A 16000-nucleotide genomic window follows, 5' to 3' on the forward strand; every position below is an offset into this window, starting at 1 on the left:
GTTGGCATTAGACGTTGTCCTGACATTGAATTTTGGTCACCCTATGTCCAAACCTAAATCTGGGGTCTGGGCGACGTTTCTACAACAATGCTGTGTGTCAGGAGTCCAGGACAGCATTATAACCCTACCCTATGAGCGCATATAAGGACTCAAATGCACTAACATGCACACGCCACCAGACCGTCTTCCAAAACAACAGACGGAGAAAGTTGAATTCCAGCCCACACAGAGGAAGTGTTACATCATTCTCTGCTCGGGATGCCATTACTCCACTATATCTTTATGTAGAAAATAGTTGTATGCTGCCATATCTATACTCTAAATGTCATGTACAGCTCTTTTAAAGATTTGACTTCAGTGGGAACCAGGGGCTTAGGGCTGGGTGCCACAGTCAGGCTTGGAAAGGCTGAAAGTATGGAGAGGTTAACTAACGCGAAGCATGTTTTGGTCTTTTCATTGCATCGGGTAAACTATCTTATCCTTTAATTGCTGAGTGCTGGGAATGCAGTGACATCACCAACAAGAGGTAAGATGGAGCAAGAAACACAAGCTGTCAGACAATTCCCACATCTCTGGGGTTACTAGAATCTGCAGACACGAAGGCCAAAACAACAAAAATTAGACCCAAGTCATAACAAAGTCAGAATTTCCTTTAACAAAAGAAAAGAGAATCTGAGTTGAACAGAAATGAAGGGAAAGGTCAACCTATTTCAACAGCCCTGTGTTCACCCCCAATCCTTCTACATCTTTCAATCTTTATTACTTCCAGCAGCACATTATCCCCCACAACAGAATTCCCCACAGCACCACTCTCTAGTGTAACATTACAAGTGATTACCAGGTAAAATGGCTGCACAACACTAATCTACTTGGTCTCACTGGGTGATTACAGGTAGGGCGATATCAGCTGTGCAGGGGGGTGACACGAGGGGGGCACTGGCCGTGTTTCCTTTATCACTGATGTCATTATCGACCCTTGTAAACATCTCTGAGGCTGCGAGGAGCTGTATAATATGTGAGGTGGAGCCGTGGGCTGATGCACTGTCAGATACACATACAGAGCTGAAAATGATAGTCACTTTGGCGCTTGGGAGCCACACTTCTCCCACCACTATCTGGCTTGGTTCAACGACACGGGGGAGATAAGGGAGATGGACTGAACACAGAGGAGAGGAAAGGGTACAGAGACATGGAGGAAGATTTAAAAGCCACGGCTTCAGATGAAGAGGAGACTATGCTGTGGTCTTTTCTATCTGGCAGATTGCTGCAAAGACAGAATATTGATTCAGCTGAAATCCACAGATTGTATGATCTTCAACACTGTATCGATCCAATTCTTTTAAGATATATTAGAGTGCAATTGCAGCATTTGAAAAGTGGATTGGAATTAGAAAACTGGCAGAATTGTAATACTCCTCAATCCAAGCCACAGGAAGAACTACTCAGAAGTCACTTTCTGTGTCTTACCTTGCAGTCCTTATAGCGCGAGAGGGGCAGACACAAGAGACAGTGCAAGATAAGAATATGGGTGTCTACAACAGCAAAAAAAAACAAAAAACGCCAGGGTTAGTTGGGGTCAAAGAGATAACGTGCTGGTCTGATCGTGTCAGCATTCTCGCTTCGCCCTCCTGCTCTCCCTCTGTAGTCCTGCTGCAACTTCTACAGCTCAATTTTTGGATCACTCACCATAATCCCTTTCACGCACACAACCTGTCGGGTTGCTGCTGTGTAAACTTTGTGCAACATTTCTATAACTTCTCTCCCAGTTGGGTCGGGGAAGACTGGATGTTATATTACACAATGTCTGATGCTAACTTTGACTGATGTCAAACTGACATATTTTATCCCGGTCTCTTAAATATTTTAGAAAATTTCAACTCTGACTCCAGTTAGAATTTCACAGCTCACACAGCACTGTATCACCTCTCCTCACACTGCTGCAGACACACAACATATGCTCCTGACTAAGCCCCTTATTTTCATAATCAATAACATTAATACCCGCAGCCAAACTGGAAACCACTCTTCCGTAGCCCACCGCTCTGTTAGCGCTTGCTCTCATTCTTACACCTTCTTGTCTTCCGCTGCCCCCAGTTAACCTCTCCCCTCCACTCTGCGCCATGCCCTAGTCTGTGCCCCCGCCTGCTGCAGAGCAGCAAGGCGTGCATATGTCAATATCACATTAACACTCCACCTCGTTCATGTCCAAACACGCATGTGACATGACTCAGCGTAACACGCTGGTGGAAAACACGCTCCTCTGAGACCAGAGGGCTGCGTGCAACAGGCCAGCGAAAGAGGAAGGAAGATGATAAGAGACATAAAGAGGAATGCAGAGGGACGGAGAGCGGGGACAGTGATAGGCAGAGGAGATGAAAAAGGGAGAAAAAACTGCTGATGTGAAAGAGAAAGGGAGGAAGCAGTGTAGAGAGTGAGGGGGGACAAGCAGGGGAGGGAGAAATGGGAGAGATTGTGATGTTTTTCTATAAAAATGCAGAGAAGTAGCATACAAGCATACAGCAAGTGTTCAACACTGACAATTCCCTTATTCTGTTTTTATTTTCAAACTGTTGGAGATCGTGACGACCGTTTCCAATTCTCCTCAACCTATGGAAATTCCCGTTCTTTTTCTCCCTTCACTCCCTCCACACTCGGCTCACTCTTCATTGCCATGGCAATGATGTTACAGTGAGTCACCTCCACATCTCCCTCCTCCTCAACACCGCCGAGAAGGAACATGGGAGCATGTGAGAGAGAGACAGAGAGACACAGACAGAGAGAGAGGGAGAGAGACAGAGGAGGAGAAAGGGCTCTGTTTCCCTGGAAACAGACTGGGGGTCTCCCCAACCCCCATTGGTTCTCAACTGGTTGGAATCAGCTTGTTACCCACAATGCTTGGAGCCAACAGAGTCTCTGTTTCTAGGTTGTCTCTGTCCTCTCTGTTTTGCTCTGTCTCCTCATATGCATGCGCACACAAACATACACAGGTTCAGAATTCAAGTTTGCATTTCATGCTGCTGAATCAAGCCAGGTTTGTTTTACGCTGATCAATAATAAGATAATAACACATCCGTCCCTGACAGGACCTTACCATGTTTTCTTTTGTAATTACTGCAGTCAGGAGTGACTGGATTTACAACTGCTCCTCTGAAACAATGTGTCGCAGTTTGCAGCACTTTTAATATCATTTCCTGATGAATTACGGTAATGTAAAAAAAAAAAAAAAAATGCAACCCCGGGGGGAAAGAAATGAATTAGTTTGAGGAACTAACTAATAATCAGTTAATAATGTTTCCAGTAAGAGGTAAAATTATCTTCAAAAGGTTCAATGCAGCTGGTGGTAATTGCAACAATATGCAAGAAGGGCTTGGAAAAACAAGTATCGATGCTTCAGCTCAGACTGAGGGTTAGAAAAGTTTTGTTGAGATGTGAATTGGTGGAGCTTGTTGGGAGGCAGCTTTGCCTGAGAAGACGACTTCAGGGGAAAGAAAGTCCCACAGTCAATAACGTAGCTGCAAAGAAGTTGGATTGTTGAGGTGGAATACTGATTTGATCTGGGCTCATAGGAGTGGCTCTGAATGGGATTATTTTATCTAGGAAAGCACAGTGATTTGAAGCATTCTTTCAATTTGAGCGTTGTTTGTGAGAGTTTGGAGACAGAAAACAAGTCAAATTAGAGTATTAGGTAATTATAAGGGCCCTCACACACCAGGCCAACAGTCCACCATTGGTCAATCTTGGGCTGTTGGTTTATCCAGCACCGTTGGCACTAGTCGGCCCTTTTTGGCCCTTGTTGGCCGACTAGTGTCAAAGACGGTATGAGATCTAAACAAATGTGTTAATGCGCTAACTGGCTAGAATTAGACGTTTTCCCTTTTTAATGACAGTTACAGACCACCTCCGCCCGCTGATAGGGAGAGTTAGGGTGCTTTCACCCCACCCTTCCAGTTCATTTGCCCCCCAAAGTGTTGTTTATTTAAGCAGGTGTGAACACAGCAATCGCACCAAAACAACCAGACCGAGACCTTCTTGAAGCAGTGGTCTTCATCCGGTTACAAACGAACTCTGGTGCAGTTCTTTTGCGGTGAGAACGTATTCTGTCCTCAATCCGAACCAACTGCAGTCACATGACACATTGTTTGGGTTAAACATGAGCATGTTACAGTCCCAGAGGATTATTAATGTGCGCCTCCTCCTGTACTGCCTTAATATGGACATTCAGCACATCCAATGCATCAAAACATTGTTCTCTAGTTGGAGCCGCGCCTCGTTTTCAAACTGTATGGTTTGACTAAAATGAACTATGACAGCAATATAGTCCACGATGACCAGCGCTAAAATCAACCTGCGTAGTTGTCCCTCCATTGTGACATTAGAAATGTCACATTTATCTTGCAAGTGTACTCTTCTGTAATGTTTTGTTTACTTCCTGGATCTTTCCCGCATGGAAATTCTGACCAATCAAGAGCAGCTTTCTCGCACAAGGCATTTTACCTGGTCTGCTTGTAAATGCTGCCATGAAAACAGGAACCAACTCTAGGTACTTATGCAACTTTGTAACAAAATTAGTCCCTGATCAAAGCAAGCGAACTCTAGGTCTGTAATTACCCTTACTTCCTCTTACAAAGGCGCATTAAATGTGCTTCGCTGTTGGCTGTAGTCTTCGCGGTGTGTTCTGGTACAACTTTTTGGTGGCAACACAACCTTTGTCGCCACTAGTTCTTTAATGTTGGTTTGGTGTGTCTGAGCCTTAACAAAGTCTTTCGGCCCGTTAGTGACAAAACAGAAAAGCACCTACGTCCAAAATGAAGAGGGTTTATCCTCTAGCGAGCGTGACTGTGCTTAGTGAATTTCATGGCACTCTGACCTTCATGTTCTTTGACTTCCAATGAACAAGTCGTCGGCATTTTAGTCAGAAAACATTGACTCAGAGTGCCATCCTTGCAGTGCGAGAGAGAAATTAAACATTAATAATTAATAATTTAACAGTACAGCATATTTGATTGCAACTTTCTGGGAATCACTGTGTGTTAGTGGGTTATTAAAGCTGCAGAACATCAGTACTTACAGAAAAGGGAATCAGGCCTATTTTATGAGAAGAAACAAAGCTTGTACCAAAAAGACCACAGAAAATAGAAAACATGTCCATGGTCAAGTGTATGTAAGTGTCCTTCTGTTTAGTGTAGCAGCGCACGTTCATAATGTACACTGCATGTTTCTCAATGTGGGCGGGAGCTGTTTTCAGTTAAGCCCCAGGGTCGTTGCCCCCTCCTGTCCTTCATTCAAGCACACACAGTGCAGTACAGTATGCACGCACTTGTTTTTCCCAGAGTGCATCAGGATGTAGATAAATAAAACAGTCCTGTGTGTTACTACATATTTACAAATGTGTGTATCCCTTAGCTGCGCAATCAAGACAGAATATGTGTGCTGGTGTTAAATTGAGCAGTGTGAATACATTTCCATGCATGAGTGAGAGAGTTATGAATGTGAGATCTGGCAGCGTGAGATGGAGCATTTTTATCAAAGGGGGTTGCTGTTGGCGCTGCCTCTTGATCTCTTCTTCCCCTCTAACTGCCGTGTGCCTGCCATCTCCCACAGCGATGCCACACAATGATACCAGGCTCTCCTTGCTTTGAGTTGCCTGTAACACCGCTGCCTACAGCCGGTGGGGCACAATGACAGTAGTTTTTATTGCAGTTTTATCATTTTTGCCAAGTAGCAAAAAAAAAAAAACAAACAGTCGGCCCTAACCCGGACGTGGGGCCTCACAAAGGTCTCTCTTGATAAAGCTAACGGGTCATGAAAACATTAAAGGGATAGGACAGAAATATATACCACTGAAACACAACACTAATCCTTTTTTCCTTTTAGAGGGTTAGGGTTCAAACACCTACACCTTTTCAGCCATTATAAATAAAACTAATTGCAACTACAGTACGCCTAGACCATGGCCATAACATGAGTTAAGCCGAAACAATCTGTTGATCAATCCATCCGTCGCTCAAAAGAAAATTAATGTACAACTACTTCAATAATCGAATATTGGCTTCAGCAATTTTTCATCTTTCACCTTCTCTGTCAGCCTGTCATCTCCTCATTTTAAATATGGTTCTTTCTTGCAGCCGTCATGCACGCCCTCCACCTCCCCATCACATCACCACCCAGTCTCTACGTATTCATCACCCTCATATCCCTCAGCAGTCAGCAGCCTCAGAGTCATCAGCCACCACCGCCACCACCACCAGTGTCTGGGCTCCATGGGGGGATTTATATGCTGCCGCTCAGATGTCCCTTAATCACAAAATATCTCCCGCTATGCTCCAAGCGCCAAAGACTTCTGGTTAATCTTAATCAGCACAAATCATCTGTTAATCTGTACAATCATGTTCTGTATTAGATATTATCTTTACTTCATTCTTCTGTCTCTCCTGATTGAAATGGCCTATGTTGGGGCATTTTATGACCCAAACAATTCATCAAAAAATAATCTATCATTAACACACAACATAAGCAACATTTAGTTGTGAAGTAATACTTTAAGACACTCATTGGAATGTCTGTTAAGTTGCTATCGATCACTGAATGAGATAACACAACGGGGACTGAGCCGTGGCCCACTGATGACAGCCCTTGCATTTGTAGTAGCCTATTACAGACTGTCTGTGGTGACTTTCCTGGGAAAAACCACAAGTGGCGCAAGGTCATTAATCCACTCTCACATACATGGAAACATACACACACATACACCATCCATGCTGTGGTAACTCTCATCTCACCCGCTGCAGGGCTTGTGACACGAGCCGCACACTGCAACTACCTTTATTGTCACAGGTGCCACCGAAGACAATGATACGGCGATCATCGAGATTGCAACTTTAAAGACGTAAATTAAAACTGAATAAAAAAATCACTCTGGTATCAGGACTCTGTGCAAAAAAAACCCCTTTCATTAGACTAAATGAAATTGCCTTATCGCACTGGCATAATTTAATTTGGTAGAAAAACATATTTAAAGATAAAAAATAAGGTGAACTATATATTTTTGCTTTAGCCTTGGTGTCAGCACATTTCTCAAAATTTTGTGGTATTTTTATGAGTCAAAATATCCATCAGCCAGTCTGTCTTTCTGTGTGTCTGCATTGCAGTTTTTCAAATTTAATGCCCATCTTTGCCTGCCATCCTGAGAGGCTGCATGCCAAGCTGATTCTGCACATGTGCAGTTTTTGAGAAAAACATATTAAGCAAGAAGTCCAGTGTGATATTAACTGTACATGTTGAGGCCATTACAAAAGACTTTCACAACCACCTGCTAATTTCACTTCACAGCATGTTTTCATCCACAATAATCACTTTTTATACAAAAACCCACAATTCATGCTGTTGGACTCATGTCTTTTTTTTTTTTTAAACCAACGACTTGCTTCAGTTAATAAGCACATTCTTATCTGGAGGCTGCACAGCACAACCAGTACAAGTGTCGGACACTGATAATCTCCTCAAATCAGGAGTGAGATATCTTTCTGAGTGTTTTTTTTCATCAGCTCTCCCAAACTCCCCCAAATTTTTCTAACTCATCAGCCTTTCTACCACCAGTCTCCCTCGCCAACATCTATCTCTCCCAACGTTTGCGAGAATAATCCACTGAGGGTTTGAAGTTTAAACATGTAGAGTGTGACTGGATAATTATTGTGCAAACTCACAGTGCCACACACAAATACACAACCACGCACCACTGCACTCAACACAACTTATATGGAAATGTTTGTATTTCAATTAAATAGAGTGTTTTTCAGTACAGCAAACATTTTAAAAGGTCTAAATGTCATAATGTAGCAGACGAAATGCAGCTAATATGCTCAATATTGTTTCCACCAGTCTTACAAGCAATTTCATGCTGGCTCGATTCTTTCCTGCTCCGCTTTAATTTGACCGTATTTTGTTAAAGATCACAGAAATTAGGTGGGACAAAAGTTTGGTGTCGCAAGAGAAAACACACAGTTCAAAACAGAAGATTACCTTCATATTAATCTCCATTTATTTACAATTATTATTATTATTATTAGACCTTGAAATATTGCATGATGTGGAGTATTTGCTGGAAGATGTTACAGCTGAATGACAGCTGTTACCTTTCAACTTTCACACTAATGACTCTTTCAGGACGAGCCTGAAATGACCCGCATGGACTAATGACTTCTTCTTCAAAGACAGAAAAGCACCAGCAGCTGACATTTGTCTCTAATAAGGCGATTTCCGGGCCAAGCATAAGAATTTAAAAATAACTTGTTTTTATGACTTCATGGCCCCTCGCAAATGGAAACCGCTCATTTAGTATAAAGAACACAATTTACAAAGCACTTAACAGAACTGTAAACGGCCTTTCTGATGCCTGAAAAGCATCGTCTGAGGATGGAAATCAATAACATTGCATCTCTCTTCACTGTGTTCATAAGTCTTTTCTTTCTTTCCCTTTTAACAATGGATTGCTGGATTAATGTCCTGGAAGACCATCCTCGCGCACTCGAGTCTGGTGATATGATTAAGACATGCTGCACACAGCAGCACAGAGCTGCATGATATGCAAAGCTATATTGCAATTATTTTGGATGGATATTGTGATATGCATTGTAATTTTTGTAGGAATAGTATTTTTTGCATTTCATTTTCACTGCAAAGTCTGGTCCAAACAAGCCTTTTGCCTTAAGTCTGGAATATGTTTTGCAGGCCGGAGCATCTCTGTAGCACCACAATGCTTCATTTATAATGGTAGGTTGGGACACATTCATCATAAAATTGCAGCTCCTGCAAATGGAAATTGCACTTAGCCATATTGCAGTTCTATATCTTGATTATTATGCAGACCTACAGCCGCATGCAAAGCATCATGCACATGTAACCAGGCAGAGCAGAAACACTCTGTTAAGACAATTCCTTTAAATCAGATTTACTCAAAGCCAATTGTATCTACAGTAGGTAGTTCAAACTGGGATAATCGTGCAAATCAAGTCAAAAGCCTTGTCACAATCCCATCAATTATCAAAAGGAAGGGACCCAAAGACGATGTGAACGAGCTCCTACATCTCCCCAGCATTAATTAGGACTTCACTCAGTAATTAGCTATCTGAAAATAATTACCATCAAAATGTCTGATTAAAATCTCCATCAGCCTCAAAGTCAGGAGACTGAGAGAGAGACACCAACATCAAATTAAGGCGTGCTACTTTTTCCAACGACGGCCACCGCGGTTGTCCCCTCATTTTGCTTTAATTGAGCGGCAGATATGTGAGTAGTACCTCTGATTGGATCTGAGAAGCAGCGCAGCATTGGAACAGTTGATTGAAAGTGACCTTGGTCTAATTACAATTGGTCTAATTATAATTCTCTGATTACATCCCTGCAGGAAATGTAAGAATAAGATGTTGCTGGTGGCCTCCGCTAATGACGTTAAGACAGGTTCTGAGTGATTCCTGAGCTGAGCTGATTCTGATCAGATAAAAAGACACAACAAGATATTGTTGTTGTCATCTTGAACACAATTGGATCGAATCACTCTAAATGTGTTTGGTTTTTAGGTGCTGCGAAAAGATGAATTGATAATTTAAAGAAGAAATGTCTCCTCTTTTTGGACAGTTTGTCCCGCTTTTTTGACTCATTCTCTCTCCCCTGTTTTTCTCCCCCTCTGTCTTCTCTGTCTGTCTGTCTCCCAGGGCTGAGGTCGTGCTGCCCTCCAGCTCCCTTCCTAGCAGCCAGGATGACATCATCACATAGCTGCCTCGTCCTTGGAGTGCCTATTCATCACCCTGATCATCATCGCCGGCATCAGCAGCATCACCTGCGTATGCGCACACGTTTACACAAGCACATACACCTACTGTCAGAAGATAAAAGAGGAGAGAGCCCCCACCGGTTCTGCAGGATTGCGAGCCTAAAACGAAAAGAGGGGCAGAACCAGAGAGAGAGAGAGAGGAGGGGAGAGGAGAGGAGTGGAGAGAAGAGGAGGGACGATCCTGCTGGGGTAGGCAGAAACCCCTGACCTGTGCACTTCCAACAATACATCTCAATAAACCACAGTACAGACAAATCTGATGAGTCAGACTTAGTGGGAAAACAACAACATAAAAAGCAGAGGAGAAGACCCCTCCACACCTCCCTGTCCTCCTCCTCCTCCACGTCGCAGCTTCCCACGAGGAGAGCCGCACTTCCTCTCTCTTAGTCACCAGCTAATCTAAAACTTCAAGAGCCCTGGCACTGCTCGCTGAATTCCGGTTACTGGACGGCGCATGACTGAATAAACCGATGCCTTGATGTGCGGGAATTACAGCAGTGAAATGGAGCCACACTGAGAAAACACAGCAATAAACAATGTTTCCACCACACGGGCCACTGTCTGCCTGCCCGGTCTGCTCCTCAGCGCAATGTGCTCACAATACTATGGCAGGATATGTGCATGTGCCGGATTCATGTCGCAGGTACTGCGATCATTAAGCATTATGTTCTCCACGCTTTGTTATCACATGCTTTGAACATCACACCAGGCACTCAATTAAACACCACTTCAGATGAAATGAGATTCATAAGGAGATAAAACTATTTTACAGGGTTGTTAAGACAAGTTGCAGCCGCACGATAAGCAAACAGTGTTAAGTATGTTGTTCTGGGCTTTGATGTGAGAAACTGATGAAGACTGTTGAATCCAAATCCTAAGCCGTAATTTTTTTGCGCTTTTAGATGTTATTATTGTAATCAAAAAACAGCAGCAAGCAAGCCACTCATTCACGTTACAATCGTCTATATGGATCTTTCCATGATCTAAACTAGTAAGCCAAATTTTTCAAAGTGAGTAACAGGGCTGAACAATGTGGATGAAATCACGTATCACAATATTTTTTGACAAATACTTTCAATATAGCGACAATATTGTAGGTACTCTTGCAAAATATTTACACAATGAGATTTTTGATAACACTAATCAGTAATGTGGATATAATGACTAAGTGGGTAAAGGCAAATAATATAACAGCTAGGAAAGTCTGGTGAGTTCAGAAACTTAAGTCAGTTTGCTGTAATACAGCCTTTAAAACCGGGAAAAGACAACACTTACAATATCTAAAATCTAAGCCGATATCTAATCTCATATCACCGATATAATATCGATGGACTGCCCAGCCCTATTATGTAATGTAAATTCAATTAATCAGTCTTAGGTTCTTACTTTCACATTTTAACACCAGTTTAAAGATATCTCCTATGTGGACACCAAAGTGTTCGATATTAAATAAATAAAAAGATGTTATGAAATTAATATTTAAATAAATATAGACAGTTTTGATATATTTTTTTAGATTCTAACATTATCTAATTATATCGTATCCTGCTTCTTTTCATAACGACACTTTACTGCAGGTTATTTTTTATTTCATTTAAGCAGTAGCTTTTTACAGAAGCGTAAAGCATTCACTTGAGAGAAAAAAATCATTATTTGCAAAGCCATTTTTCCTAAAGATCATCTTATTTCAACACTGCTTCTTATTATCACAAAGTCTTCATCAATCAAGACAAACAGGGCAGAGCTATTTATGTAGCCAACAACCAAACTCAGTACAACAAACAAAGCTTTATAATTATGTGTTGGAACTGTTTCAGCTGCTTCTACACAGTATTATTCATTTAATAATAAAAATAATTGTTGATTTATTTACATAATATCTAACACTTGCGGTTTTCCATATAATATGGTGTTAATCGGACAGTGACATTAAGCCAGGGAGAACAGAGAAAGCTGCATCAGTGCAGACTCACATAGTCATGGAAGGCCTTGGCTTCACTCGAGTGTTCACATGTGTCTCTTCTCTCTGGAGCCGCACAGTACAGGTCCCAGAAAACACTGCGACACACAAGAGAGACAGTCAGAGAGAAGCGTGATGGCAAAAACAGAAACATTAAAGCCTGACAGATAAAAATAATAGTCCATTTTGCAGGCAGGGTAATCCAGCATCGAGGCAATAAGTGCAATTCTATTATCATCATCGGAGTACACAACTTTAGGAGAGCGCGTTACAATTAGCAAACAGCAACCTGAGGAAGAGCTTTCGGGGACAATTAATGAGATGGAGATAAATTAAAACAGGAGAGAAAGGAGGGAGAACACTCATTTTAATTAATATTGTCAATGATGGAATGGAGAAAAACAGCATGAGGAGGAACGTAACTTGAATCATTAGACATAAAAACACTCACCACCACCATGAATGGAGGAACCCCGGAGGTTCTCCTAATGTGATGTTCTTCTCCCATCGGATCTGCAGACAGACAGACAGAGAGAGACAGAGTCAGAGAGAGATGCTTCAGAAACACGTTAAGTATGAAAACATGCCCGACATCTGAATTACCTGCTTTACATGGCTGGAGAGGGTGCAAGGGAATTCTTATAACACATGCCATTATGTAATTATATTATGATTCTCATGCCATGGAATCATAAGTGGATAAGTGAATCTATCTGTGCTTGAAAGCCCGTTTATTCACAAGTGTGTGTGTGTGTGTGTGTGTGTGTGTGTGTGTGTGTGTGTGTAAGAGCCAGGGGATATGCAGAGTCTGAGGTCAGGAACATGTACCAGCCTGAGGAGCCCAATCAAACCTTTGTATAACCCACACACCCTTCAGCCTAGTCATCTACCACAGTGTCTGTCCTTCTGCTTCCAGTGTTTCATTCACTTTGCTTCTGTCTGGCCGTCCTTACAGTGGCTTTCTACCCTGTATTACTTTACTCATTTTTCCTTCCTCCATTCCTTCCTTCCTTCCTTTCTTCCTAATGTGTGTCCAAGTCACAACTGAATAAAGAGCTGTTTATATTGTTCTGAACGGACACACTGGACAATGAGATGCTCAAATTCTGACCACCTTCTCACCTGTTATACCTAACCCTGTGTCACTTTAAAGGCCGGGGGCAATTCATAAATGATTTTTTGGGGGGTTACAGGTTGTGTTAATAAAGCCCTTCTCACAACAAGCTGCATAGTATTAAGGGGTCCTGGATGCTATCAGAGTTCAGGGTAACATTAGCAGCTCTGTCCTGCTATATAGGATCTGGAGTTTACACCCCAGAAACCCCAAGCAAACTCTTTATCTTAGATAGTTGGTCCTCATATTCAATGTTTTTTCTCTTGCAATGTTAAAAAGGGAACATACTGTTTTAAAAATACCAACAATAAAGCATAGATCTAACCTCTGTCTTACCTGTCCAAGTGCTGCATGTAAGTTAAGCAGCCAAATAGGGAATTGAGGAGTCTGACCAACTCCTGAAACTAACATTAGCATACTGCACTAACTATCCTCTATCCTCTATGTTCCCAGGGTCCTGCGTTCCCAAGGGCCAACTCTAGCCTTGTGTTGAGTTTTGAGCACGAGTCTCTTGATGTAAACCAACATTGTAGGAGATTAATAGGAGCTATTTTTGCAGTTCAAATGAAAAATCAGAACAAAACAAAACAAACAACTGCTGCTTGAATAGTTAAAAAAAAAAATCCATCCAGCCACTGTGTGTAGGCTATAAGCTGTGGGTGAGTGATTTCAACATATTGACCCCGGACAACATACATTAAACACTTGACCTTGGGAGACAACATATAACTCTTTAAAAGGTCTCTTTAATGTGCCATATCCAGAGGATATAGAGCTGGGAACAGAGGACGCTGGATACATAGATTTGCTCCCTCTTCTGATAGAAATCTGCTTGGCACAGTTGTAATTTTAGCTGGAAAAAATGAATGATTGCTGGCTAGAAATGAGAAGCTACTTTGGTCTAATAGACACATACAGCAAAGGAACAAAAAGACACACAAAAAAAATACATACAATAAAATTCACATCTACAGTAAGATTGTTGTGCATGACACGCACTGGTCGTCTGAAATCAAGGACCTATTGCTTTCAAAATTACAATGAATTCCAAGTGATACATCTGCCACTGTTATCATTGCATAATGTGCCGTGCCAGAACAGAAAGACAGGCAGATGTTGCAACAGCACCTAATGGGGGCGGGGCTTAGCAAATGGTTAATTCCACCACTGTGTTCCAGTGAAAGGTGTGGGAGAAGACCGTTTCATCTGACAAACACTTCAATTGAAGCATTTTGACGCCCTCCGTCAAGGTTAGTGACTAACATGAGCGCTGCTGACATCACCCACAGTGGGGATGATTTATGTTTGCAGACAGTGTCAACTGACGTGACAAAGCACAGAAGAAAGCACACAGTTTGAGCAGCACACAGTTTGAGCAGCAGCTGTGGGCAGCAGTCGGGCTTCTCCTATCACACTATGACGCCATTGTTTAGTCTGCCTCACCTCTCCATAAACACACTTACATCACTTTTAAGAATGACCTCATGATCGTCTTCATGAACTGAAATGTTTCATATGGGTGAAAGAATACGACTATTGTACCACCTGCTCTGCTAGTGGAGTGAACAAGCTCTAAAATAACAGGAACAACTGAATCACTTCAAATCAGACCGTCCTGACCTCAGCTGCACATCAGACACAGTGACTTTTAGAAGGAATGTCTTGCTTTGAAGTTTTTTCTTGTTGGGTCAGGAACTGCCTCTCTTTGTTTATGCCACATGCTTTCAGTCCAAGTTAGCAGTTCTAGTAAAGACATCAGTTAACTTGAAACATTATAGGCGGCCAGCAGTTTCCATACACACTGTGACAAAGAAGGATTTACCCCCTCATCGTTGCTCACATGGCACAAAAGATGCAGCATGGGCATGACATCCTTCATTTCTCACATTTAATTGGCTGTGGCTCAGTCCAAACACGTCTGCAGACAGTTCGGGTCAGGACACTTTTTAGCGTGCTCCTTTATTCCCCCTTTCATCTGGAAAGAAAATAGCATTGACTGCGCCCGCATATCCTGTCTTCTTGTGGTCTGCGCTCCCGGGAGGTTTGTTCATTTACCTTCACCATGTTACAGCGAGATGCCTTTAGCGTGATTACTGGCAGATGTAGGCTGCGTGTTGCAGGGGCTGCTCTCATTGCTTGGGAAAGCCTTATTTTTTACGTCGAGGTATTTGGGTCTGATTCGTGACTTGTCTTTCTGGGCTCTTGTTTCCTGAGCCTGAGGATACACTGTAAACAGATGTGGATGATAAAAAGTGGATAACAGGCCTTTAAAACTGTGTTTCACTCCACCACCACTACCACTCCAGCGAGAGCTACATTATAGGGTAATGTTTACCCTGTGTGTGTGTATGCATGCTCATGCGTGCACGGCCATGTGTATTGGATACAAGTGGCTGTGTTTATACTTGTTGCACTCTTAGCTAATGCGTTCCCACACTTGAATGCGACGCCGCCTATCCCATTCATCTGCCACATCTGCCGAAGAAAGAGCAAGTGATACGGCAGAGAGGAAAGGGTGTCAGGGAGAGTCCACGGTATGTGTGTGTGTGTATGCACATGAACAAATCAGAGTGATGAGAATTGGTGCCAGCTGATGATGTAACCTTTTCCATCCCCCTCTCTTTGTTCTCCTCTTCCTCTGGCCAATGTACAACCAGCCTCCAGCCGCTGTCTCCTACATTGTAATTTACCGTCATTTACAGCAAAGCACCGGAATCAGCTGACCTCCTTTTCACCCCGTCACCTTTTTACCTCTGCAGAATTAAAGTGAGGACAAGCTCGCTTCGCAGGAACAGCAGTGGAGAGGTAGATCAAAAAGACAGGGGATGGATCACAAAGAGAAGGTGGGGGAATAAGAGAGGACGAGAGTGAAATTGAAAGAGATCGACTGAGACGGGGCCGCAGAGCGGATCAGTGAATGATGTCAGTCGAAGACGTCAGCGGCAGGCCGAGGATCGTAACTCTCCCCACGCTCCGGCTCCAGTCCCACTAAATGCAACACTAATGTTAAAAAGCCCGTCTGCTGCTCCTGCTAACCTGTTGGCTCAGCACTGTGAGGCCAGACTAATTCAATTAGCTGCTACACTTACTGGACATG

At 42.6% G+C, this 16000-nt stretch overlaps 1 protein-coding gene across 4 annotated transcripts in view; it reads right to left on the bottom strand.

The window, feature by feature from the left end:
* The window catches only part of LOC117253022 (single-stranded DNA-binding protein 2), a 67583-nt gene that overhangs the window by 22554 nt on the left and 29029 nt on the right, over nt 1-16000 (bottom strand). For 3 of the 4 annotated variants that reach the window (XM_033620344.2, XM_078170775.1, XM_033620343.2), the window contains exons 3-4: nt 12241-12302; nt 11803-11887 (exon numbers count right to left, since the gene is read on the bottom strand). In XM_033620344.2, coding sequence (XP_033476235.2) covers nt 11803-11887; nt 12241-12302 — 147 coding nt within the window. Of the gene's footprint in view, nt 1-9875; nt 9976-11802; nt 11888-12240; nt 12303-16000 lie in introns of those variants that run through there. The other variant, XM_078170776.1, reaches the window with a different exon arrangement.

The sequence above is a fragment of the Epinephelus lanceolatus genome, chromosome 9 (assembly GCF_041903045.1).
Source record: "Epinephelus lanceolatus isolate andai-2023 chromosome 9, ASM4190304v1, whole genome shotgun sequence".
Taxonomy (NCBI): Eukaryota; Metazoa; Chordata; class Actinopteri; order Perciformes; family Serranidae; genus Epinephelus; species Epinephelus lanceolatus.